Source organism: Amyelois transitella, chromosome 14, assembly GCF_032362555.1.
Source record: "Amyelois transitella isolate CPQ chromosome 14, ilAmyTran1.1, whole genome shotgun sequence".
Taxonomy (NCBI): Eukaryota; Metazoa; Arthropoda; class Insecta; order Lepidoptera; family Pyralidae; genus Amyelois; species Amyelois transitella.
Window position 1 is genome coordinate 6,932,923 of NC_083517.1, and position 27,988 is coordinate 6,960,910.

General features: G+C 34.8%; 1 protein-coding gene across 4 annotated transcripts in view; it reads right to left on the reverse strand.

The window, feature by feature from the left end:
• Positions 1-575: 575 nt before the first annotated feature.
• Positions 576-27,988, reverse strand: part of LOC106132440 (dachshund homolog 2) — a 144,998-nt gene continuing 117,585 nt past the window's right edge. For all 4 annotated transcript variants that reach the window (XM_060947907.1, XM_060947906.1, XM_060947905.1 and 1 more), the window contains 3 exons: positions 9,701-9,847; positions 8,338-8,544; positions 576-2,468 (listed from right to left, as the gene is read on the reverse strand). In XM_060947907.1, coding sequence (XP_060803890.1) covers positions 2,338-2,468; positions 8,338-8,544; positions 9,701-9,847 — 485 coding nt within the window. In that variant the 3' untranslated portion in view covers positions 576-2,337. The remainder of the gene's footprint in view (positions 2,469-8,337; positions 8,545-9,700; positions 9,848-27,988) is intronic.

Genomic DNA, 27,988 nt, shown 5'->3' on the forward strand with positions numbered 1-27,988 from the left:
TAGATTTTTGCCTATTGAAACTGTGAAAAGATTTGGTATATCAGGTATAAGGTTCAATACCTATTTTTAACTGCTTGTTCATCATTCAGCATTTGCCAACATCCATAGGAAAGGCGAAGTGGTCGTGTTCTACTTTTTCGGAAACCAGACGGTACCTCACAATATTAGATACATCTTCTTAAACATACTAGTGACATTGAATGCAAAATATTTATGTCCCCAATTTGATCAAGGTACGTTCTAGTTTGTCCTTCCTATATCACGGTTTCCGTTCACACACTCCTCATCGTCAACACCAAATTTGCACATTCAGGCAACTGGATGTGCTACAGAAAGGTAACCATCATCCAGTATGGGTTCCATTCCCCTGCCAAGATTACGGATTTAGACGAGTGTCGCTTCGTGTATAAATCTGACTTACCCAATTCAGAATATTGGTTATAGGAGCTTAAGAATCACTTCAGGCTCCTCCCCAGAAGGGTGTAAAGAAAAACCTAAATTAGGTGGTATATGAGGTCTTGGTAGGTTGTAAAATCATAAGACAGAATGATAATTTTCACTTTTAATCTCGATATTTTCATCTACAATACAAGGCACACACACAATTTTAATTAAAATTAATAATAATTATAATAGAAATAAATAATAATACTCGTTTTTAAGGATTGCCATCTATGAACCAATTTACAAAGTAAAGGTACATTGAGAAGCCTCAGCTTTTTATCAAAGAACTAAGTACTAAATAGTACTGCAAATAATTACAAAGGTGTCGAAAGGCATTGCCCGTCAGTCAATATACGAATTATGTAGTAAAATGAAAGTAACTGATACAAAGTACCACATTCATGCATCTTTACACATTCACACATGCTCAGCTAAACATTTATAGTAACAACTAAGTTTTATCCATTACGTTTCATTACCCATTACAGATAATATGAAATTAATTGCATCAAGCAACCATTTTAATCGGCGCCTGACTATTTTTCGGGTAAAATTGGGTTCCACCAAACTAAATAAAGGATTAAAATCAACTATTGCTATTTTACTACATACTTTTGCTAAAATGACAATCAATTAAATGCGAGTTAAAAATAACAATAACATATCAATAGCCAAGCGCCAATTCAATGCTAAATACAATTTCTAAACCTTACGATTACTATTTTAGACATTCAAAGTCATTCCGTAATCTAATCATCATATAAATAACACTATTTTATACTTTAATATGTATAGGTTAAAACTACTGCACTTAGTGTAGAACGCTACCCATGTACATCGACTCTGCATTATGGATATGAGATACTGCTTTTATCATTATTTATACAACACCTACGTCAGGAAATATAAAGAAAATCTTAGTTTACATTGTACGCAAAAATGTTCTCGGTTCAGTCAATAAAGAATTGTAAAAATGTAATGTTTAATAAAACCGCTAACTTAACTATATTACATGTTTATGATTTAGAAGATACACTAGTTTCAGTTACACCTAATCATTGCACTAAAATTGAATAAATTACATAATTGTGAAGTTCACCGTATTAGTATTGAACGCGACTGTACATTTATCATGAACATTTAAATAAATGTGTACCTACCTATTCATTCATTTTACTGGCATATCAAATGATTCTATTTACTAAAGAAAAGTTTCATAGGAACTTAAATATCTGCCATTTGTAAAACCGAGAGACTAGTTAATACAGTCTCATCATACAAAATTTTGGAAAATTATCGAAAACCAGCCTTTCATCAATTCCAACCATTGTTTCAAATCGATTCCAAAATCAATACAGCTTATGATATGTAAAATGTAGGTACGAACCATGTAATAAACGGAAAACCTGACGATTTTGATATACAAATAGTAAATAAGGATACTTAATTGATAAATATGGCATTTAATGATAAGGTTAAAAGTATTCCCATAATACATTTAAATGTTGACGTATAAATTACGTGAATCACCAAAAATCGTTCTTAATCTATTATATAAGAAATATTTACAAATTTCACTATGGAAGAAGAGTTCGCGACACTTCATAGGAAGTCCGCGAAGTCTACGTTTAAACAACGCGAATAACAATATGTACAAACTAATCTCAATAATGGGAAGTACATTTTCATCGAGATCCGTAGACGCCAAAGTGATAATATGAGAAATTTTTTACATCTGAGCATTCGGATTTAAACGCACGTGCGGTGTATCGGCACCAAAATCTTTGGGTTTCATTTCTCCCTGAACTCAGGTTTGACGCTGATCATGGGTTTTCTTGTTTCGTCGACGTCCTTGTCGTTTTCTTCGGGGTAGTCGGCCCCGGGGTTTGGTAGCTAAGTAGCGGAGCTGAAGAGGACAGAGTTTTTGTAGTAGCTGGCGCGGTCGGACAGCGGGCTCTTGACGTCGCGCTCCATGGCTTGTTGTCGGGACTTACGCTCCATTTCCAATTCTTGCGCCAAAGATTCTGTTGACAAACAAGAGAACTATGTTATTATTTGTCATAATAATCAAATCAATCTTGATACTTTTATTTCTTTACCACTAAGATATTTTTAATCAAGCCCTATAAAGACTGGGGAATTGTTATAATAATTAATCAGAGCAAATTGACAACGCTAAAGCAGAAGTGTGTCGCTCCGGAAAATATGATTAGTATTGGGACTGGTACCAAGCACTCACTTCAAACGGACTTACATCCATTCGAGTTAATATTACATATTCCCTTCCAGTAAAAACCTATTCGCAACATCGTGCGAGATTATTAAATTGGGCGGGAAAGGGTTGGTGCAATTCTATTGACGACACTGTAATTAAGGTTCTTAATTAGAATAAAGTACGCAGGTTTTAATAATTATTTAAAATTCGTTTGATTGTTAAAATATAAAATACGAGTAAGATATAAAATAATGTCACTATTAATTTATTTATAATCTTGAATATTTTCATCAATCTTATTATGTAAACAAATTACTAGAAAAATAAATTAATAGAAATGGAGATGTAAACAACGGCAATACGTCATATGAAAATTTAAACACGTTTCAAGAGATTCTCTAATAAGATTTTAGGAAAATTGACAAAGTTCGTGAAGGGGCAAGAGTAGGTGAGGTAAGGCAATTGTCTCCAAAAACGTCGACGTTTTACGAAATATGCTTATTCAATTTCATGCAACGCTTGCCGCCTCCTGCAATTTGCGAGATATAAAAGATATAAACGGAATCACGTTTTTTGCTTACTTTGATGGAACATTTTCTCAACGGGAATTCAATTTCTCTTCTCGACATTCGTTTACAATTTATGTCTCGAGTGTCCAAAAGAGATTCTGCGAATTTGCCTAAAATTACAATGTCTTCAATATTCATCCAAAATGAAACAAAAAGCTTTCACTTTTCATAAAAGGTATTTGAAATTTATTGTAACTGATTTTAATGTTTCGTATTTATATCCAGCAGTCATCTATTTATAAAAACATACATCGCTTTAAAAGAAAAACTGGGTTATAATCGGATTTGTATCTGCGGAGAGTGGCTGCAGGGCATCACACTCGCAAGTGTCGCCTATTGAGGGTTGTCCCGAAACAGAAACCTATTATCCCGGGCGAGATTATACGCCTAGGGCGTCACAATTAAATATTATACACTTAAAAGCTTCGGCCTTTGCCGTTTCACTTCGCTGCCACCCCTAAATGTCCCATTAGGTCTGTTTGAATACGTAATATTTTGCATTTGCCACTCTTAAAATAAAATTGCCGGTTCTTTTGAAAGTAATAATCTATTTGTTCTTTGAAATAACTATGATGGTTGAGTGAGTTTGAAATAAAACAATTGATTAGGTCTATTTTGCACGATTTTTGCTAAATTGTTTATAACATTAGTATTTATGCACATTTTTGGCGATAACAATAGAATGACTTTCACTTGTAACTGCCGAAAAACATTTGCAAAAACTTCGTTATGATAAAATGGTTATGCAGTGAGAAAAAAGATGCAGAATATGCTTTCCAAACAGAAATTGATTTTAGGGGTCGAAGTAACAAGTGAATTTAGATATTTGCCAAATTTTAATATCATTAAAGAATTTTTTACAAACTTATTACAAACGCATATGGGTATGGACTCTTGTAACTAATCAGTACCCAAAACCGTGGATATTTTTAGTTTATTATTACTTTAAAAAAGAGTCTATATACATATATATATATATAAACTTTCATTTAAAGTAATGAACATTAAGAGATACCCAAGTATTACCACAGGATGATATTGTGCTCACTTAAAAATTATAATTTGATATTTGATAGCTTTTTAAGTCGTAGTCTGCTTGTTATTTTTTCAGATTTTTGAGCAATCGACACCTGGTGGTTGTTAAAGCCAAATTAATTACTGGTTTTTAAAAGTAGAAAAATGGGACGATTAATTCTTGGGATGAGAATTTGAGACGCTTGTGCACAAAGGGTAGTTGGTGGGTTCCTCTGGCATCTTTCAGACGACTAGGCTCGTTTTAACCTGTAAGTACTGTTTTGTCATTTTAATTGAATTTTCTAATTGCTTAATCAGATATGAATGCAATATGAATTACATTATAATTTTATATAGGTCTCGCAAATGAAATTTCTAGAAAACATGATACAGATATAGTTCAATTAACATTCTGTTATAAAATCTTGCGAGATAAAAACATATCAATTACCGAATTCGTCGTTTCATTAATATGTATATTACTTTATACGAGAAAGAAGGTTCAAAATAGCAGATGCAAGGGGAGTATATTTAAAAAGGTAAATTTTCGAGGGAGCAGTGGAACAGGTAAAGGTCCTCGGACTTTAACAAAAGGACTCGAACAAACCCAAGGTGCTACTGTAGTGACTCTATCGAACCATATCCAATCAGGCTGATTGCTCTGATTTTCTATTAGACAAATTCTTTCGACTTTTTTATCAATTGATTCCTGCGTGACTCGGACACACTTCACTTCAAATACCAATCAGCGAGTTAATTAAAACAAATTATTTAGTAAGCACTTTCGATGGTTTCACGCTATCTAATATGAATTAAAGAATAACAATGTTAGTGAATGTTTGAATATTAGATGCTACTACATTAGGCATACCCAAATAACTATTTTTACATAATGTAAATTAATAAATTTTTATTATAAATAAATCATTACATAATCCTCTATCTGGGGAGACGACAAATAAAAAACATATCTTCGTTGACAATTCGACACAAAAAGTTATACTGAATTTGTGATATGTTGCATCAATGTAGCAGCAGTATTCTGATCACCGATGTTACTCGTGTAATATAAAGTTGAAAAATTAATAAAGAGGAAACTTCTCCCCGTCACTTTTTAGGTGAGCTTGTAAAATGAATGGAAATAAAATTGTACCGCCCAGGTGCGCTTGAAACCTTTGACGATATTAACTTTTTTGTTTATATTGAAGTAATACAGCCGCATTGTGGCGGTTGCCTATCATGGACTTATTTGGTTAAAATATATAAGTGGAGATATTTATTTATTATGTTTTGTTTAGCAATGGGTTTTATTCGCAATGTTAGTGTTTTTTCAAAAAATAAAATTTTGGAGATTATAGATAAAGATTTTTCTTTGAAGTTTTTAAAGAAAAATCTTATATATGGTATTACCAAGAAACTATGTGGCCTTAGATGAATATTACACTAAAAATCAACAATAATGTCCATTCATTTATTTAAAGCTCGTTTACGCCCAGCACCTTAAATAAACTAATTTGTATTAATTTGTAATGTTAATTAATCACAAAATACTATCTTCTTAGTTGTATACTAAGTTTATTACTAATTATAAATTAATTATACATTTGACCCTCTCAGACTATACGTTATCTTTGCAATATTTAATTAATTACTTTAAACAGGCATTGTATTTTATTGAATCAACCTCGATTTGTTGTAAAATGAGCAGCAAAAACTTTTCTAATTTAAGAATAACAAAATATGTATTTTCTTTCACCGTCGGCACTGAGGAAAGTTGATGAAAAGCTCCAAGTTTTAATTTTTGTTTTTCTCTTACCGACCTTTTTATATTTACAACCCTCTTTTAATATTTTTCTGTGAAAATTTTATTCTTATTTTGTTTTAGAACAGGAAATATAGTTTTTCGGGTTGTTATTTATTAGTAATAAGGTACACATTTATAAATAGGCAAATTTTGCCCAATTTCAGAGAACCGACTTCCGATTTATCAATACCTAATACTGATAACCTAGAAACAATATTATACATACATATATATAATTGAACCCACCGATAACACTATCAAAATCGACTCTCCGAGTCCGACTGCTTATCTAGGCCAGCAAGAAAGGAAGGAAGTATACCGGTAAGTTCTAAATGAATTTCTCATTTCTATACGTAGTTGCGTGCTCGCGTGTATTTCCATACTTGAGTCAGGGTACACTTAAATTAGTTGCAATTTCTACTTGAACCCGTCTGTCGGCGAGCACGGCGAAATGCAGGAAATGGTTAAATTCGTATCAATGTTGGCGATACCATCGCCCCTTGTTCTTATCAAGCTAAAGCGAATGAATAACCTATTCGCTGTTACGGATTTGCAATTTTTGCAATTTAGTTGTTCATTACTTTGCCGTCTTTTGATTTGACGCTTTTAATACTGCTGTAGCTCTAGATTTTTCTGCGGAAACATGTTCATAATCGAGATATAAGTTATAAGATATTTTTCCGAAAGTTTAAACAGTAAATTGAAGAACAAAAATATTTTGTTTTTGTCGGTATTTTTTTTTTCTTTATTGTGTACTAGCGGCCTGCCCCGGCTTCGCACGGGTGCAAAATTATAAATGTTATTATATATAAAAACCTTCCTCTTGAAGGTAGAGTGACCTGTTACAAAAAACCGCATCAAAATCCGTTGCGTAATTTTAAAGATTTAAGCATACAGACAAACAGACTAAAATAACGACTTTGTTTTATACTATGTAGTGATGATTGTTGGAAGGGTGAACAGATACACTAGTCAATCTATGCATGCAACTCAAACAGTCGGTAGCTATTCGTACTGCAAGCACGCCGGTGCATTTTTAATGAAATTTTTGGGCTTTCCACAAAGCGGATACAGAGAATAAAACTACGTATTCATTCACCGACCTTTATTATTTATTGCCTGAAAGTCGTGTGTACTGGGACTTTTATTCAAATTGCCATTGTTAATATCGAAGGATATCTCACGTAAATAAATATGTCAAAATTATGCGTGGTAAAACTATACATAACGTAGAAAAGTTATTATTTAGTTAAGCCTATGATAAATAAGCCTTCGAATTCTTGTACTCTGTAATAATCTTTATTTGTGATACATTTAACTGCTGTGCTGAGCTACTTTTCATCATTTTCGTTAGAAGGCATTACTTTTAAACTGAATTTAGATATTAATGTCATCAATTTGATCATACAAAAGAATAATAATTGATATATTTCCAATTCAAGAAACATAGAAAAAAATATCTCCGGATCCACACAAAAGCTCTCGCCGAGCTTTTAAATACTTTGAATTTCCAATACGCGGCCGGTATGCAATATGATGAATATAAATTCATATGTCGATTTTTTCTTTTTATTCGGATGCCTAATATTCATTTTATGCGAAAATCCATTTGGGAAATTCAATAAAGCGAATTTATGACCATTGAAATGTTGTGGTGGAATGTAGTGGGCACTGATTGTTAATTTTATTTCGTTAAATATTTTCTCAATACTTTGGCTTTGTAGGGACGTAATTCACTAAATACCTTCATGTCGTAATCCAGTTATTAAACAATATTTCAAACTAGAGTTAAGGTTGACCTAAGGATATAGAAAGCTAGATTAAAATATCGAATAAACTTCACCATCATCCAAGAAAAAATTAAATTGCTGTTTGTATGTAGTACAGACAGAGGCAATAAAAAGTATATCATTTATGTGCATCGGAAAAACTCTGAAAAACATACCACTTATTACTTTATGATTATTTTTATTATTTCGTGTATTTTAATATTATGATAACTATTATAGTTCAAAATTTGTTTTCATCAAATTAATAATAAATAATAACACAATCCTCAAAAACCTTGGTTTGTGTAGGCGATTACACAAAAGTAAGATTCATACTTGTTATTGACATTGTCCGTATAAAGTACTTCTCACACGATGAGTGAATTTGATACGGTATAGTGTCTGCTGAGTTGATGCTTAATCACTCTCTACTTTACTTCATTTCAAGTTAAGAGGATATAAAAGCCCATCTGGCACATGCCGCAGTGGCTTCCCTCATCGTGTGAGATTCGCTTAACCCACCAGAATAGTTTTGCCAGAAAGCGGCACCGCCGCTCATGATATCCACTGGCGGTGGAGGATAGTTCCATTGGGGCTTATCAGGGGTGCGCGGGGGGTCTCTCTGGAACGGGGGGGAGGAGGCGGGGGGCTCGGCACTGGGCGTTTTGCTTTCTGATCCATTCTCTCGCTCCGATCTCGGCGTGTCTTGCGATGAAGGCGTCAGGTTCTCTGTGAAAGATAATATACGTCAAAAACTGATATTTAAAAAGCCTATTAGAAAATTAAGTAATATACCTTAAAACTACTATGATATAAGAAAAAATGAGTTTGTACAAGTACAAAAAATGAGTTTGTCATGGAAAAGTGATCGAAGGCATTGAAGAAACTAAATTGATTGTTCCACTTATTTGTAGAGTCTTCAAATGTTTATGGGGCATTGATGAGCTATTATGTAAGAAATTGAACTCAAATGCGTGTTAGTACATCCATAGCTCCCGCTGAAAATGGCCTGCGAAACGATTTCCTGACACGGAGATTAGTACAAGCCTTCACCAGCGATTACCCGCCCTTCTTACGTCACGCACTTCACATAAACTTGGCAACTAAAGTTACATATCACCCTCGTCAACAATCAAAAAGGATTCTTAACGTGATTATTCAGAGTTGAACTTTGTACTCGATCGATGATGCGATATACAAATGCGTATGGGTAAAGTTGAGTTAATACGTAGATAGTTTGACAGACGGCAAGTTAACATGTCAGGGGCACATAGTCTGGAACTTGTTGAATAGTCTGATACTGACGGTATTGAAAATCTTGACATATTTCAATCGAAGCTGAAATGTGTGCCTACTTCCTAAGTAATTGCTTACCCAATTTGTGATACTTGCACAAATGAAACTGACTATTAATTAATGCACAGCCAAAACCAGTAAATACATTTCTCTACGAGTTAGCAGACAGATAATTTTCATGCGCATCTTGTCAAAGAAAGACATGCTGGTTTTCATCTCTACTAGCATTGTCTGTCAGCCATTCAGTTATTGTTCAGTATCGAAGGTGTTATATAAAACAATATACATATATTTAGTTATTGAAGAATGAACAACTAACCGACCTTAAAATTTTTCATGGCATAAAGTACAGAATACCAATTCTTAGTAGTCCAAACTATTAAAGCTCCATTTGTCCAGGCTCTCTAAATTAAATCAAAAACTCCACTAGCACTGTATTCAATATTTGCTACAAGCAACTTAAATTCGTCAAGACAACTTCAGTGTCGGACACACACAGCCTTATACTACCTAATATTAAAAAAGATTTTATAAGATATTCATAACATCTATGTGTGACTTTTAATGCATAATATCCACAATAACTCACCAGTAACAATCCTGAGGATTTCGGAAGGAGCTCCGGACTGCTTGAGCGCTTCCTCGATCTTCTGCCGTCGCTTCAGTTCCATCTCCAGTTGCTCCTGGATGTGCTGGCGTTGTTTCCTTTCTTTCTTTAGTCGTTTTTGGTACATCACTGGAACAAAAAAAATATATAATAATGTGGAGATGTCTTATAAATGGTCGTGACGTGTTTTAAACGAAACTAAAACATCGCAATATATTTTTATAATTCAACAACCATTCACGGTGTTTTATTTATTAAACATACAACTGACTGATATATTATCTGAAGACAATAAAATTATAGTAATCAATATTAATAGAATGAAGAAAATTGATAGTGGTTGTAGCGTATCGAACCAACAATAAGGTACTGCGAATGCGGCACGCACGCGAAACAAAACTCTCTAAATATACGTTTATGCGCATGACTGTACGCTATGCTTCTCTCGTCTCCTCTGAAATTGGCTAATATCTGTCTCTTTCACTCTTATAGAGACAACGTTTTCTTTATCTGAAATCTCGCAATACGCCGATTTTCGATTCGCCTGTTACTTTTTGTTATGGCCGATGTTATTACTCCGTCGATAATCGATCAATCGCATTGATGTCTCTTTCTGGTTTGTACGGTTTCGATATATCTGACTTTTTCTCTCTGCGCTTTTGATTGACGAATGATTGAGTCGATTCTCTCATGATAGGATGGCTCAGCCTTCACGGGACCTAAGGGAAGGGAGCCGGAGTTAAGCTGAGTACGACCAAAAATTACTGTTATATTTTTTGAGCGAGTGTTTTGATATAGAATTTTATTCATGTTTACTGGTGTTTGCATCAACAAACATATTTTACTAACTTTTGTGTGGGGCTTCGCTGTATGGATGTGGATCGCATTTCTCTTCTCTCTTAAGTTCAACTACGGTACATATGTAAATTACAAATCTAACTAAAGTAGAGGAATGTAAAGAAACGAACATTTTCTCATTAAGGATTTGCTAGTAATTAATGTTGTTGCTAATGAAGGGAGTTCACTAGCGATTCCTACGCATCATTTGTCATGGGTGACCTCCGACACGCCGATAATGACTTCTGGATCGAAACGCGGTTTATTCGATTTCCAATGCTTCCATTAGGGATGTACAATTTAGAGAAATTTTATTGTATCGATATATACCTAGCACAGATAAAGGTCAACTGTGTTTGGTACAATACTGACGAAATGTCAACTGGTTTCATTTATAAAAACTAATTAACATCCATTGTTTAAATAAATGTGCCGTGTGTTTCCCGGCAGTGCCGTGTGGTTCCCGGCACCATTGCAAAAAAGAATAGGACCACTCCATCTCTTTCCCACGGATGTCGTAAAAGGCGACTAAGGGATAGGCTTATAAACTTGAGATTCCTCTTTTAGGCGATGGGCTAGCAACCTGTCACTATTTGAATTTCAATTCTATAACTAAGCCACTAGGGATTTAGGCGTGATCATATGTATGTATGTATGTTTAAATAAAAATTATTCACATTAAAAAGGCATTATGCAATTACTAGCTGTGCCCGCGACTTCGTCCGCGTGGAATAGTTATTTTGGGCATCATTGAAGCCCTCAAGGATGAATAATTTTCCCCGTTTTTTTTACACATTCCATTATTTCTTTGTTCTTTAAATTTGCAGCGTGATGTTATATAGCCTAAAGCCTTCCTCGATAAATGGTCTATTCAACGCAAAAAGAATTTTTCAATTCGAACTAGTACTTCCTGAGATTAACGCGTTCAAACAAACAAACAAACTCTTCAGCTTTTTAATATTAGTATAGATTTATTTTGAGTGGTTTATATATTTCTTTAATTAATTTAACTGTAAACTAGGTAGATAACAACTACATCAAACAATTCATAGTCACATCCTTTAAGAAAATACACAGTCCTTTTGTGATATTTTAATAACTGCTAAAAGAAAAATATCACTACCTTTTAAATTCACAAGTTATTTGTTTTGTCTTTGCATGACGTGTCATCGATAGTCGATACTTTAAAGATCGCATTGCACACCCCTAGTTTCCACCTCAAAATGATTGGTTCAAGACAGGTTTTTATGAGAACTTTATTCATTATTTTACTGCTTGTTTATGACCTGGATGTCCTACTAAGAAGTTTTACATCATGACAATAATGTTTAAGATAAATCATAAAAGTTGATTAAAACTATACGTTGTTGCACCTTTTCATGGTTATGGAAATTTAAAAAGTCTAAACATTTTCGTATAACTTTAGTTATCAAATTAAGTTAACTAAATAACATTAGAGAAATGCATTATTTATCAAAGATAAAAATATCCGAACATTTTCCTACATATTTTTACACAATTATTTCGCAAGACATATAACACCATTCTAAGCGTTGAATACTTTTACCGTTCATAATTTCTAAAGGACTTTCCTTTTTAGTTAATTTCTCGTCAATACAAAGGTCTGCGTCCAAAGGTCCGTTCAGTGGAAAATTCGACGGACCATCGAGTTCGAACATCGATTCAGTCCAACACCTCTGGAAAACAGTTTTTCACTCGACTGAAGCTTATTTTTGGTCCTTTTCATCTCACCTTTCCCGTCTACTAATGCGTAAATTATTATACAATTTTAAACAAAATCTAAAACTGGAGACAAGTCCTAATTCATTGTTCTAGGGATTACTATTAATTCATATACAGCGCAACCGTAACGGAACGTCAATCAAAACGCTTCGCGTATGGTCCGCCGGCAGGGGCGCACTCGGCCCATTGTTTCTACAAGTCAATATTTGTCGATATCTCGTCGGCCTCGCTTTGTGATCCATAATCCGTCTTATTGCTTCCTCTCACAAGCTCTTAATAGATGATGAATCGTAATAATTCATGAATTGATTATTTAATTCGACTGGATGCAGATGTTACTTCTCAACAAAAAATTTAATCTATTGTTGCCTTCTATTATGTCGGCTATAGTTCTAATTAAAGCCGTATCGCAACTTATGTCAATCTTTTTATTGTTTCATCATTGACTTAAGCTTTCATTATTATATCGAGAAGATCAATAAATGTTACATTTACATTTAACTTCAACAATCTGAACATCCTTTGTAAACTCAATCTCACGCAGATCAAAACAACAGAACACAACAAAGAGAGTGATGCGAAACATTTCGATGACCGAACATATGAATAAAAACGAACCACCGAAATATTGAAGGAATCCGTTCAAAGGGGAAAAATGCAATAAAAGCCGGGCCCGATCCAGAATGAGTGCGGTTAAAAGCAACGAACGAATATGGTTCCGAACATCCGTAGCAGACAAAAGTTCGGCTACTTGACTATGCAAATTATATTTGCGGACGCCGCGGCTGAGACCCGATCTCCGGCGTTTCGTTTCACTTTTACGTCCATAACGTGTATTCTTTTCATATTTTCATCCGATTTCCTTCCCCTCGCTCATTTCGTTCCGTTTTAAAAGTCGCGGAACAATGCCGCTTTCCGCAGGCTTGTTCGCCGCGAGCCGTTTTCTTGCACGCGGCTTCTTTTCTTGTTATTATACCTATCTCTTTATATCTATCGAGTTTTCTTTTCTTTAATACTTCTGACTCATAAATGGTTGATTTGGTCCCCTAGGGTTTGTTGCTCGAATAACATGTAAATGAGCGAGTGTGTGTTAGTACAAATTTAAATTTTGTTCTTTATATTATGGTCTGTAACATGATTTGCAATTTAGATAATGTTGTGTTTTACTTGACAACGATGGGACTGGTTTTAAAACTATGTTATCATGTTAACAATAAATATGGACAATAGTGATTCATTATATTTTACTAATTTAGCTACTTATATTATATTATGTAGGCACGTAATTTTTACTCAAAGAACGAATTACTGCTTTAAGTGCACCTATTATAATTAATTATAATTTGATGCTCTGTTCGTATGGAACTGTACTTATAAATATCTTCAAATATTGAATTTAAAGAATATACTTATAATATTTTGAGAATGCCAAATGGCTATAAGTCTGCCCTTTTTAAATTTTTTAATAAAATAAATAAATCTTTTTTATACTTTGCAATTCGAATCAGTATAAAATTCATATTTATTTTGTCCCAATATAAAAAAAAAACAATTTGCTTGGACAATATTTTGATGAAGTAACTTAATTTCTGAACTAGTAGTTCTAAGTCACTTTGTTCGAATATCACTATCATTTAATAAAAGATACGTATTCCACCGAAATACGATAAGGTAAATGATATAATTTTGAGATGATCCTAAATCTATCACTTCTTAATTCTTGATAATGTTATCATATTCAATAGTCTAGACCACTTAATGATAGAATTGAGATTAAGATAGCGACAGGTTGCAAGACCATCACTAAATGAAGAATCCGAAATTTAAGAACATTTCCCTCGATTGGATTTTACAACCTGCATGGGAAGAGAAGCAGCTGGCACATATACAAACAAGTTAGGAAGGTAGTACTACAGTCAAATAGTAGCAGAAAGTTTATATAAGTCAGCGACGTTCCTTTTTATGGCAGTCAATAAGTCACGAAAATTGGTCACGTTTCCCGTGGACACATAAAATCTTATGTAATTATCTCGTACCTAGTACCTATACTGGTTCTTGCAGTGGCGCAATACAACGTAAATAAGATTCGACGTTTATGACAGAGCTCCCCTTCCATTCGCACCCAAACGATTTAGATAAGTCTTTTTATAGTTCTTTATTGAAAATAAATTGCCCAGAATAAAATCAGACACAGTTGGAATGGCTTTCCGATATTGTATGAAATAATGTTTGGAAGATAAGATGTGCTAGTTATCTGCAGTGACATATGCTCGAGTGAATAGTGCCACTGAATGGGGAATGACGCGGGATTCGGGACAAGTGTCGATGAATCAATCATTTTATTACACGTGTTCGTAGTTCTTATCTACTATTTTATCTATTCCATAAATAGAAAATATTGCTTTGCGAATTTCAAAAGAAGGTATATTGGTGATATATAGATATTGCTTTTATAAAATGGATTTTCAAATTTGAAAAGCATATTATTATATTAAAACAGCGAATTCATTTCCAACATTTCTATCCATACTGTTACACCATATCTTAATATATCACGTTAATAACTAATTCTATTGATAAGTGTTCTATATAAAACTAACAATAATACTCATTATCATAATGCTTAAATTAAAAAAAGAAAACAGAATTATATATCTTGATTTATCTACGAGTGTGGCAGTGAATCCCACAGGACATGATTTTCGCGTCCATTTGTCAAAGTGTCCGCGCCGCGGTCCCCGGAACAGGCGTTTAGCTTTTTATCTATTTCCTCTGTTTTATTTGGGCCCAGTATTTATGGGGCGGGTGGCTCTGCCGATAAACATTTTCCTCAAAAATTGTGCAGATTATTGTTTTTGTCCGACGAAGCCACCTTAAGTTATGAGCATGGAGTGACCTTCGTCGATAAATATTATGAGTACACTTACTTTATCCGCAATCTTATATTTTTGTTGTGTATTTTCTAGATATAGTTTTTGAAAACACTTAGCAACAATATTTTTTTATCATCATTTAGGTTAAAAAGAATACGGAATAATATAATCCTACAACCTGAAAAGCCTTCCCGATCGAAAAGAAATTTGCAAACTTTCTGTTGCAACTCTTTTATAATTACGGTAATATAACGATATATATATGTATATCTAGATAAATATATCTTTTATCAGCAATATCGTTATATTACCGTTACACATAATTTCTATGGTAATACAAAAAAGAATAGGACCACTCCATCTATTCTATGGATGTCGTAAAAGGCCTCTAAGGGATAGGCTTACAAACTTGGGATGCTTTTTTAGGTGATGGGTTAGCAACCTGTCACTATTTGAATCTCAATTTGATCATTAAGCCAAATAGCTAAACTTGGCCATTCAGTCTTTTTAAGACTGTTGGCTCTGTCTACCCCGCAAGGGATATAGACGTGACCATATATATGTATGTATTTAATGTACGACTTATAAATAATATCCAAAAAATAGTTTTTTTTATATACATAGATCACCTACTTAAATCATCTATATTGTGATTTTGTGCAAGCTTTTATCAAATCTATCAAAGGGCCGGACATTCCAACATCTTACGACGTTAGTAAAAAATACAATCTCTCTTTATAGTTACCATTCCACTGGTTATTATATCCGTATCGATACTAGACTGAGCTTACGGACCGTGAAATATCCGAGTCTCGATTTTGTAGGCCCTTGCAATATCGATATGAATTGTTCTCAATCTTTATTCGGTGGCGTTCCTTCCTGGCATGCAACTAGTGTTATTACTTCAGTTTTGAGAGAAATGGTTTTGTTAAGTTAATGATAGTCTGCTATCTGTGTCGGAGACCTTTCTCTGAACTTTTTAAATGAAGGCATTGAGAAATCTGCAAATATTTGAAATATGAAATAGAACAATTTAGCTTACAAAAGTATGAAACAATGCAATATAAGGTTAAAATTTCAAGCACGTCTCGTTGATTTGTTACTTTAATATTTCACATAAAAAGTATTTGCCTACGCGACACTTTTGCCTAAAAACTATTGCGAGTGAGAACGACTATAAAACATTCAATAGTCGTGTCAGATTAACGATGATTGAGTTCGTAAAGCAGCACATTTCAGGTGTAGTCGCCTCACGAGTTATTGCTTATAAAATAAAATTCTCGATTAGACCTTCGTGTTTGTTTATGTTTGTACGTAAAACGTGTCCGTCAAACGTAATATGATCCGATAAAAATCTGACAGACGAAGGAATTATCGATTGTTAGTATGAAAAAAATCGATGCATCGAATGTTGTATTATTTTCGTCCGATTGGCTCATCGGGCCATGCTTCCTGCGACACGAGTGTGGTCGAAACCTGACACGTTATATTAATATGCCTGAATTAATAATATTGTAGATTCGTTCGTGAGGGTCGTCTGATTGCGTGCGAATGTCTCGTGAGGCTTCGCTGCATCGATTAGATGAACAAATATCAATTTACCGTAGTCCCTGTAGGTCCTTATGATGACTGTTATTATTTGACGTACTGGTTTGTTTTTGATTGAAGGTTTTTTAAGATGGAAGTTAAACGGGTTTGTAAAAAAAATATAAAGAAGATTATTACATAAATATCTGTTCATAAGTTACAAACTGTCATATGAACAGATTCACACCAAAATAACATCGTAGCGACCTTAATTATTTCCAAACAAACCATCAAAGTGGCGGGCAGTTATTACACAATATTTATGCCATAAGCTTTTATTATTATAACGATATCAGAAATTGGATGCCGACGACCAAGTTCGTAATCAAAAGTGATTTAATCACTATTTATGACTATATGTGGACCGAACCTAATGGCTGTGCTGTTGTGACAAAAATGTCTATCATAAATATAGGTCTATTCTGGTTGATTTGTTGGTTTAATCTTAAGTTGAAGCCTGGCTTGATTTAATTTATCGATTCATCAAAGATGGAGAATAAAATCATAATGGACTTTAGAGAGATAATGAATAGTTTTAAATTTGGATGTGTTATATAGCGACTCTACTTCTATAAGACTACTTACATGGTTGCAGGCCTTGAAGCTGCAGCCCAATGGTTTGGTATTTTTCTAAGGAGGCTGAATCTGATCTTGCTAGCAATGGTTCGCGGAAAAATTTATGAATTTCAGTAAAAGGTTGGTATACGCGTAGGAATAATGATAATCTTACTTTATACAATACTTATATGCAGTGATAACTGGAAAAATACAATACGATAAATCAAACAAGAGCTCAGGTAAAACAACAAATATTGACAGTAGATGATTGCGGCTGGCGAGATCCCCTTAGCAAACTGCGCATTAAAACGGGGACGAGAAAAATTAATCCTAATGCGATTTTAATGAAGCTCGAATGAACGAATTCTGTATTGAAATACTAAGCTGCAGGTTGTTCGTTTTGGGCTAACAAGGAAATGGAAAAAGTTAAAAAGCTACTAAAAGCTTTGTAAAAGCAGATATATCAATGCATGCTGCTTCATCGTGGAACGTAGTCACGGCGTAAATTTTACGTATTAAGCACTAAAGCCTAGTGAAAAGCGTATTGAAGCGTAGACTAGATAAAATGTAATAATAATTAAGCCTCACTATTGCACAAAGACGCACGCCTTGGCATCGAGTACAAAGCACACAAGCTCTGAAAATGTACACCTGAAGTCTGCGCTCGCTTTTGCATTAACGAATGCGGAAGCGGCGCTGTGCATACAGGACGCGTTGCACCCCCTCGTCCCCCTCACTCCTTCCAGGTGTTACCTCTCTCTCACACAAGACGCCTCCAGCAGGTCCGCCATGTCCCGCCCGTGCGTTCATTACCTTCACGCGGAGACCCAACAATTCAAGTTTGCTTTCCGCCACACAATCTACGAGCAGACAGACTACACCCATACACCGGCCACTCGAATAATAAAGATGCAGGAATTACCCGTCCACATTGAAAAAGAGGAAACTAAGTGAAGCTATCTCGTCGTGAATGGAGGTAATGCAACGCGAGCACTCATACAACGAATGAAAGAAACTCGTCGGGTCGCAGCGGGCTTGTTGAAATAGAGGGTAAATGTCAACCGCGGAATAAAAACAGTCAACAGATAAATGCAAACGATCAACACGAGAACTGAAAAGATAGACTGAAAGCGACTGTTTGCTCAGCAAACACGGACACGAATATGTTTTCTGTTTCGAAATTTTGTGTGAGTTGAAGGAATGTGTATGAAGGAATGTGTAAAAAAATGTGTATCTCGCGCGTGAATCAATAAAACGTTGGCACTAAATTTGCTCTAGTCCATAAAATATTCAATTACGCATAAGCACACATTTGCTAAGGCCAACAACGACCACGCGGCACCCCCATTAAAGACGCCTAAGGGCCATTTAATCGGTCAGTGGATGTAAATTCGCCGGCCCCAAAACAAATATCCCGAAACTAATAAGGAAACGAAATATGTAAATCGTCTGCCATATTGTTTCACAAGTGAAATCTTCCTTTAATCTTATAACAAATCCGTGTCCAAATGGCCGGCCTGGGCCGAATTTGAATATAGGAGGGTCTGTTTAAGGGTCAGGTTGTTGCCACAATCCTGTTGCGGTGAGGAAGGCAGCAAATGTATGCAAGACACGCACGGAGAAGATAGCGGCCGTAATGTTGTCCTATGCACATATTGCATCAAATTAGTTGTCGACTTGTAAACAAGGCGGAGGAAAGTAAGGCTGCTAAGACGTCGTCGGTGGGTAGTTTGCATGGATATGAGAGCAGCAATATGGGGTCCGCAGCTGCCGGCTCTACTCATTAAGATGTTTTATGGTCGGCTCGCCGGACCATGTTGCCAATTTAAGATATTTCTATGCGGGACGGCGCCGCGCTAGTTCGGCTTCCGATTAGGGGATTAAAGTGGTCCTTTAAGGTATTAGCGTAATAATTGCGGGACCCATTATGCGGTAAGCATTGTCCCCTAAACTATCGTGTAGAACTATTAATGGCAGATTAAAATGGACCTCACAATAATTATTAGTCGGGCACTTGATCAGACAGGATTGCAACAGTAAAGAAAAAGTCAAATAAATTGGGCTTCGCAGTAAAGCACCTATGTGTCCCCGCTTTGGAAGTAAATCAAAGGGTGTTGAAACTTTACACCCACTTAAAGCCGGACACAGTAATAAAGCGTTCGAACTTCACCGACCCTGGACATCAAATGGGCCACCCCTTCTCGCATTTTGTACGGAGAAAATTAAGAGTTTCCTAATGTGGAGCACATTCGGATATTGTTTAGTGACAATAATGGATATTACACAGATAATTTTAATTACATCAATCTTATTGTGATGTGCAGTGCAGTAATCATAAAGGTCATTTTGTCGGATTTATAAGATTGGATATGCTAAGCTTGTTTAATATTAAATTGTTTAAATTATTACGTGATAAGATATAACTTTACATGTTTTATTAAATGTAAAATTTAGCATTATTTATTTGTTTACTTTGTTTATTTTATATTCTTTCTATAATAAATGTTATAATTATGTATCCACGGTGCTTTGAATCAGTAAAAATATTGAATTAGAATGCAATATAATATAATAAGATTCAATTTGTAAGCAAAGTGCTTAGCAATAACTTGATACCGACCAGTTGGTCCAGCGGTCAGTTGGGATGAATAATTAGAGATGGGACTTTACAGAGCTTTGAAATACTAAACCTTGGAGAAATCACACAAATGAACTTTAAGGGATTCTTGGGAATTAGTAGTCAAAGGGTTTCAGAACTACAAACAGATGCTTTTGGTAGTAGTCTGTGAACCTAATTTAAAATTACTTAAAAATTCAAAGACTGATTTCGCAATACATTCGTATTTAATGAAGTATTTCAAATGCGTTTTGAGTGGTCTATTATATTCATACTTAAAAATAATACATATTCGCAATGATCGCCATAACAACTCGAACGGAATCCCCAATTCGGACCGAATTAATTGTTTCTAAAGAGGTGATCCCGCAAATGTATGCCCTGATTAAGTGCAGGGCCGAGGGTTATTAAATAATTTATTGTCTGGCAAGTATTCTGAGGGGTCTACTACTAAAATGGCTCGCCAAGATTCTGTTAAGTATTGTTGCGGAATATTGCTAACGTAAACTTTGTCTGCGGAACTTAAATGGTTTCGCACCGTGATTGCATCGAGTTACAGGAATTTTAAAGATAATTATGCAGGTCTGTTCTGAGTAGAAGACGATGCTGGATGTCTTCTTCTTTGTAGCAATTGTTTTAAAGCAAATAATATGAATGTCATTTAAAAGAAAATTAGTCAAAAATTGAAGTATGAATGTTTGTCAAATTTGAATTAATTTGATGGAAACCCTATGATCTTCTATAATTTTGAGACATGATATCATTTATTTCAACAAATATTAAAACTTACTGGTGCTCTTTTAATTCTCATACAAATAATACGCGACGAATACCCGTAAAGCGGAGTGCGAAAACAAAGCTTTTCGTAGCAAACCAATAAAATAGCAACAGGGCTGTGATTGAGTTTGGTCTGGCCCTTTATAGCTTTCAAAGCGCATTTCATCCTGTCAGTAGCAAATTACGCTGGCTGCCCATTCACGCTCAAAAATCACTTTCGATTCAAGTGGGATGAAATAAAAGGTGAATTCATCATGCGGGGGTGTGAATTGGCACCCCCTAGTCGGGAAACCGAAGCGGGAACGTATGTCCGGTCCATTTGTAAACACTAACAGGTGCCGACAGCTTTTTGACAGTTTATTAAATTAAATGGCGCGTACAATTGGTCTCGACTCGGCACTGCCAGTATTGAGATCAAAGCCGGAATTATATTGTGTGTGATTAATGAAGACGCGCGGAAGGGTGAGATGCCATTTGTTTCAATTTTGTCCCAAAAAATGTTTTACCAATAACGAAAGTAAGGCAGCAGAAGGCAATTTTTGTTATTGGTGATATGGGGGAAAATATTTACAGCTGGATATTCACCTTTAGGCTGGAGACTCGGTTGCGTACATTGGAGAGAAACCCGAGGTCCAACTTTACCTCCGAAATCTTTGGACCAATCCCAACCCGTTTTAAATCAGATCTTGAAAAAATCTGATGTCAAAGTAATAATAACTCATGCATTTTTCATAATAAAGGCGTTAAAAGAGGTAAATAAAGGCAAGAGTACAATTTTTATGTAAAATTGCGTAAATTTTCTGTTACATAGCCTAAAGATTTCGTAAAATGAGAACTTATAAGTTATTTTAAAAGGTAAAATATTTTTTTTCAAATTCACGTAGTTTTTAACCACTCATATTATTAACAAACGTCATTGCATGGCTGCAATACATCGTTTTCATCATTGTTGCATAAAGGTACACGTATACAATCAATTACACAAAGAGCAATCTGGAGCAAGATTCAATTTTCACAAACAATCCATAAAACGGAGTGTGCACATCGATATCACAGGAAAGCACTTTCGAAAATACATTTTTTTTTATATTTTACATTGGAAATATTTTGAAAGAAAATTGCATTACATTTTGTATTTAATTTCAGACTTTCGATAGTACCCATGAAAGGTTTCCAATTAATGCTCGCCGCCGCTGATTTGATTATTTTTCCATGTAGAGTCAGACAGGCATTCATATAAAGTACATATACATGCAACTTGGAAAGGGGAAAAAGATTTTACATTAATTGGGAAATTGTAATTAATCAAACTTGCATTTACCAGTTACTATAGCAACAATTTACAATGTTTAATTGCTATCTTTCTTTGATCTACCAGCGTGTTTTCCCGTTGGGTCCTTCCTGAAGAGAAAAGATCCGCCTTATGTCGGAAAAAGTCAGGTAAATAGAGTCAGGTTAGTAAAATTTATCTTTGTTAGTGTAGTTTCAAAATTTGTTCTTATTGCAAATTTTGCGCGGATTTCAAAAGACATAATAAATCCATGCGATACTAATGAGTTTGTAGCACTCCAAATAAACAGTGGAGGGTTAAATCGGGCCGAGGTAATAACACACGGACGGGATAAACAAGCTTCTCGATAAAAACCTATAAACCGGATTAGGTTCCGACAAATACTCTTTACGCGATATTGTACTGTATCGCTTTGACTACAAATAGTGGTTTAAAATTGTTTTAGGTTTTTATTACTTTTGTATCATTTTAGTCTGAACTGTTACTTATAAATGATGTCTTGTATACAATATTGAGAAATAATAAATCTAAGCTGCATACATTTTATCCTCTAAATTTGATAATTTTAATGTACAGTATCTCTCATCTTTTTTCCAGATGCACTCTCTATTGCTACGCTTCGGGGATTTAGGGCTCGGGTCCGCTTTTTGACATTCCTCTTTTCACTTTATCCGGTCCGCAGAATCTTCATTCAACATTATTTTTACAAATTCGTATCTATCGTTTTACAAATATATTAATTTACAGTTTAAATTTAAAATTTTTAACCTTAATTTTATTTATTACCAGACACGAATAAATACATACATTTACACATATCTCTCTCCAGTTTTATTGACGTTTAATTTTAGCCATGTAAGTATCATTTGCAAACACTAAGATGTGCGTGCTGTTACCGACATTAAATCCGATATCCTGCAATGAAATCAGTATGGCTTCACCGACGTCTGCTATCCGTGTGTGGTCTCCATAACTGATATCTTAATGATCGTATACAGTATTCAACGTAAACAATTTATAAGTCACAATCGAATAACATCCATCCACAATCGATTGGAACACTCGATATTGAAACAGAAGTAACGCTGAACGATTCTCGGCTTACAGTCGTATCGATTTTAATTGCGACTTGTGCGAAATCGTTTTAGTTCTTTGCATTTCCTTTCGATGTTTTCTTTTGGCTGTACTAAGAATGCAAATGAAAACTTGTATTCGTACATATCGTGCGCCGTAACGTTTAGCCTACCCTTTAGTCTAGTTTACCCTCATTAGGTACTCTGCGAAAGTGGACATTCTAGGGTTTCTAAAAACTTATTTCTTAATGGTGCGCATACAACACTAGACGTTAATATTTATACGTCATATATTCTTCATTTTATAGAGGTCCAAATTTGAACTGAACACATATGAAGTCACTTGATATATATTTAATTCAATGTGGTGCGATTGGAACTCCTAACTGATTGTGGTCACAAATAATAATTTTTATTCACTGTGAGGTGAGGCTGGGATGTGATTTTTGAAAGTTGAATCTCTGAAGTCTAAATTAAATATATTACTAAGAACGCAATCTAACAAATGCAATTTTCTTATTCATTCACAAGTAAGGTAAGTAACCGTTCCGAAGAATCGAAGCAGAATTGTTTTCAAAACAAGCCTCCTAATAAAATCACTTAACATTTCCCCTTTCCGAAATACTTTCGTTACTAAATCAGTTAAGAATTAAACTCTTGACTCATTCTGTAACTCGCTAAGCCGAAGAAAATCCCTGTTTTTGTTTGTTTCTATAATTAAAACGCGACTTGAACACTCCGGTAATAATTATAATTCCGCCTGACTACGTCTCTGTTCTTATGGGCCGAATTAAGGGGGTTTGTAATCACAAGGCAAGGAGAGGCGACTTTCTTAAAAAAATTAAGAAATTTTTGAATTTTATTAAGTAGCCTTATGGATCCCGGCACCAATAGAAAAAACTACTCTATCTCTTTGCCATGGATGTCGTAAAAGACGACTAAGGGATACGCCACCCATGGCTGGGCTGGCCTGGGAATGGCTAATATACTTGGGATTCTTTTTTTAGGCGATGGGCTAGCAACTTATCATTATTTTAATCTCAATTCTAGCATTAAGCCAGTAGCTGAACGTGGCCTTTCAGTCTTTTCAAGGCTGTTGGCTCTGTTTACCCCGCAAGGGATATAGACGTAATTATATGTTATGTTATATTATTAAGTAGCTATATTTAATGTGTGATTGAATAATCCTATAGATTTTGAATAGTTACCCAAATTTAACTGCTAAATGATTGTGATAGCACAGAGAAAGGATTTTGGACTTATAGGACCAATGCCACACTGCGGGCCATATCTTGAATTGAATTTGAGTTTTAAAATAATCGAAACTCGAAGTATATCGGTCTAAATAATACAATAATTAGGACTAGCATTTCGTCACCTCTACAAGTACTGGCGGGTGGGCAGCGCACAATAACTCTACGCCGGTGGTCAGTGAGTCACGCGTAGTCGCAGTTTTGCAGTTCTGTCTGACACGCAACCGGCTCACTAACTCTTATGCTCTGCTAGACAATTCCGAAATTGTTCCTCACAAGCGCATATTTAGGATTTATCTTTGGTATGTAGCGTTAACGTGGTCTTTTAGACTTTTCGCGACTGTTAGCTTTGTCCCGTAAAAGGTCTGATGGTTTAGATAGTGAAAAGTTTAGGCTTTTGAAAATTAATCCTCTTTTCATAGAATTTTTGTCACAGATATCATTACTTATTTTTGTTACACCAAATTAATTGTTTTTTACAGTCTTTAAAGTTCAGTTTGAGAGGGTTAACATAGTTTTTACGGAATGGTCTATTAGCCGCAGAGGCAACAGTCCGGTGTCGTGTTTCGTTCGAACCCGACACGGCCGCATATGGCGCGTGCACTCGAATGCAAACAAATTGACAATGCACCGTGTTCACTACACGACTAATTTGAAACAATGGTAACCATATTTAGTGCCTTATAATGTATACTATATGTTATTGATTTTATTGGTTAATTTCTTTACCCATGTATTTAATTCAAAGTTATAATTTCCTTACACGTGGATCTCATTTGTGTTTGAATGTTCAAAGAAACCTTCGATGTTAATTTTCAATACAATACGTACATCAGTAATTAAAAAGTTCATTACTTCACCGGAATCCCCTGAAACTTGGCTCACCTTATTACAAGGAAACATTATCTGAAATACACGCTAACAATTTCACATACAATCATAAATTCTAATTTAGCTCGCGCGGATCTTGTTTCGCGTCGGTTTTCCGTTCTCATTGTATGTTACTCCCGAGACATCGGCCCCATATATACAAAATTAATTAGACGAAATCTCGAGCCTTGTAATATTTTATTATTATTTCCGCTGTTACGAGATTTTATTAGCCCTGTATTTATTACTTTTTCCTTCATAATGAATCTGAATACAGTTGATTGCCGTTCCTGTATGCTCCTTCGGGTTATAATTACTGTAGTAGTAATTACAAGGTAGCTTACATTGTGAATGCGGGCTTTCCATTTCGTTATCTGCCTAGGCTGATGGTTTGTTAAATTAAACGTCGTGTACTGAGCTATTTTCTTGATTACAACCGCCTATTTACGCCTAGTTCGCAATGTTTTAATTTAGACTTAATCATTACCATCCACCGACAACTTGATGTAGGAACAGCCATATGAAAAAAAAATTTAAAAACAATAACACATTAGTTTAAGGAGCAAACTTATTAGATGTTATTAATTAGTTCTATAGATACCTTGCTGAACTTATCTAAATGTGTAACCAAGCATAAATGAAATCAAAGGTTCCGTCTCTATTCCCTAAAAGGCACTAATCGACATAGATCGAATTTAGTTTTCTTAAAAGGCAGTCAATCGGCTCGTTTCAGTGGGCACGGGCCAAACATCGGATTCTACTTAGCGAATGTGTAGTTTCTTGGTCGCTCTGTTCTTCCTAAAGAGCGACTTAAAAGGTGGCAATAACATTGCCTTAAGCGTGTTGGACTTATTTACACTCAGCACAGTTTAATTTATTCGTACTCACATTTACTGTTTTCAGTAGGTAGATTCGGTTGCAATGTTTTTTTTTCTATTGATACCATATCAGGTCTTGTTAAAATCTCATGTAACTCGAATCACATCTTTTTTCCTTACGGGGCAAACCGAGCCCTGATTGTGGAATTATTGAAATTAATAGTCCATTTAAATTCTTGATTGGTGGAATTGTTGCTATTTTTAAAGTACATACACACAAGTGTTTGTGTGTACAACCAGTTCCATAATTGACATGAGATTTGTACTCTTGTTATTATTTACCTCAAAGATCTTTCAATCAATTTAGGTAGGTACTAAGTTGATGGTTATTTGATTTAAATGCAAACAAGCCGATCATTTGTCTGTGGGCGAGTAATGAAGCGCAATATACGATGCGCACGAGCGTAAGTAATGCAAATGATTAGATTTAGCCGACTGGTCAACTCCGCTGCCCGTAGTACTAAATGCGATCGAAAGATCGGGGTTTTGTGAGCAAAATAGACGTTTATTATCGCATTCTCACGTCTTTATCCCTTACGGAGTAGACAAATCCACCAGCCTTATTAGTCTTTAAAAGGCTGGTGGACCTGTCTATCCATTTCAGCTGAATAGCTTAATGATGGAATGGAACAGAGATTCAAATAGTGACAGGGTGCTAGCCTAAGCTAAATGATTATTTTATTGAAATTATTAAGTTAAATTGTCATTTTTATTTTAACTACTGTTTCAATAAGATTTTAAAAGGACTTAAATCGGAGAGAAGTACAGACGTGCAATACAAAAGTTGTGCTAACTAAGTTGATTAGGGTGTCGCTGTGCAAAGTTAGGTATTTTCTTATTTGCTTATATATTAAATGAATTAAATTATAAATTTCCATCAGGTGTATGCAAATTAAACGTGATCACAATTCGATTGTTGCTCGATTGCTAATGTGCGGACATTAATAGCGAACTTCCTAATGGCTTTAGTTTGATATTAATTCTATCTATGTCAGTTTACATCTGTACGGACAACGTGAGTGGCATACATATTCCCGGCATGCTTCGGAGTACCGGCAGTGTTGCCAGCCCCAAAGTAGAGTAAAACTATAAATAACCTTTCACAAAATCGGTGAAAAACAGAATCAACGTTTTCAGGACTTTGAGACTAATTTAAAGTACCTAAGTTCCTTAACGAAATTACCATTTTTTAAGGAAAATGTACAGTGAAAATAGTTAAAGATAAAAATCATTTATTCTCTTCAAAAATCATAAACATATCATAAAAGAAAGCAATTGGTGTAATAGAAAAAAAAACTGTAGATTTTGATGTCCTAATCTAAAACTGATCGAAAAAACAGTAGTACTACGATTTAAACTGAGGGATGGGCTACACTGGGTACCGGTCAATCAGCAAATACGTCACGTATCGGATGGAGCAGAATTTGATCTTTGATAAGAACTTCCATGTTTTCGGATATACGCTGAGGGATGGAAGACAAATGGTTTGCTGTTTGTTTGTAGATTCATTCGTCATTGGGCAGTATTATTATATTCTGCAGGGTTGAAACATTCAAAAATTTGGTACAAAGAAATTGATAAAATTATATATTATTGTTAAAATAATCGTTTTTATTTTCTTATTTGCTAACCAGGTTTCACAAATCCTTTTAGCGGATATTCAAAAAAGAATTTCACAATTCAGTTACAGTCATAAACTACAAAATAATATTACATTTCAATATGTCCTAATTGTCTAGTTAGTTTTTGAGTAAAGCAGCCTAAAATAGACTTAATTGAACACGGTGCAGCATGAAACAATTTCCCTGGCCATAATCGAACCTCAGGGAAAATAAAAAAGAAGCTAAACCACCAAAGCAACGTTCAAGTGTAAATATTTGCCAGGGCTGGCCCACGAAAACTTGGCGCCGATA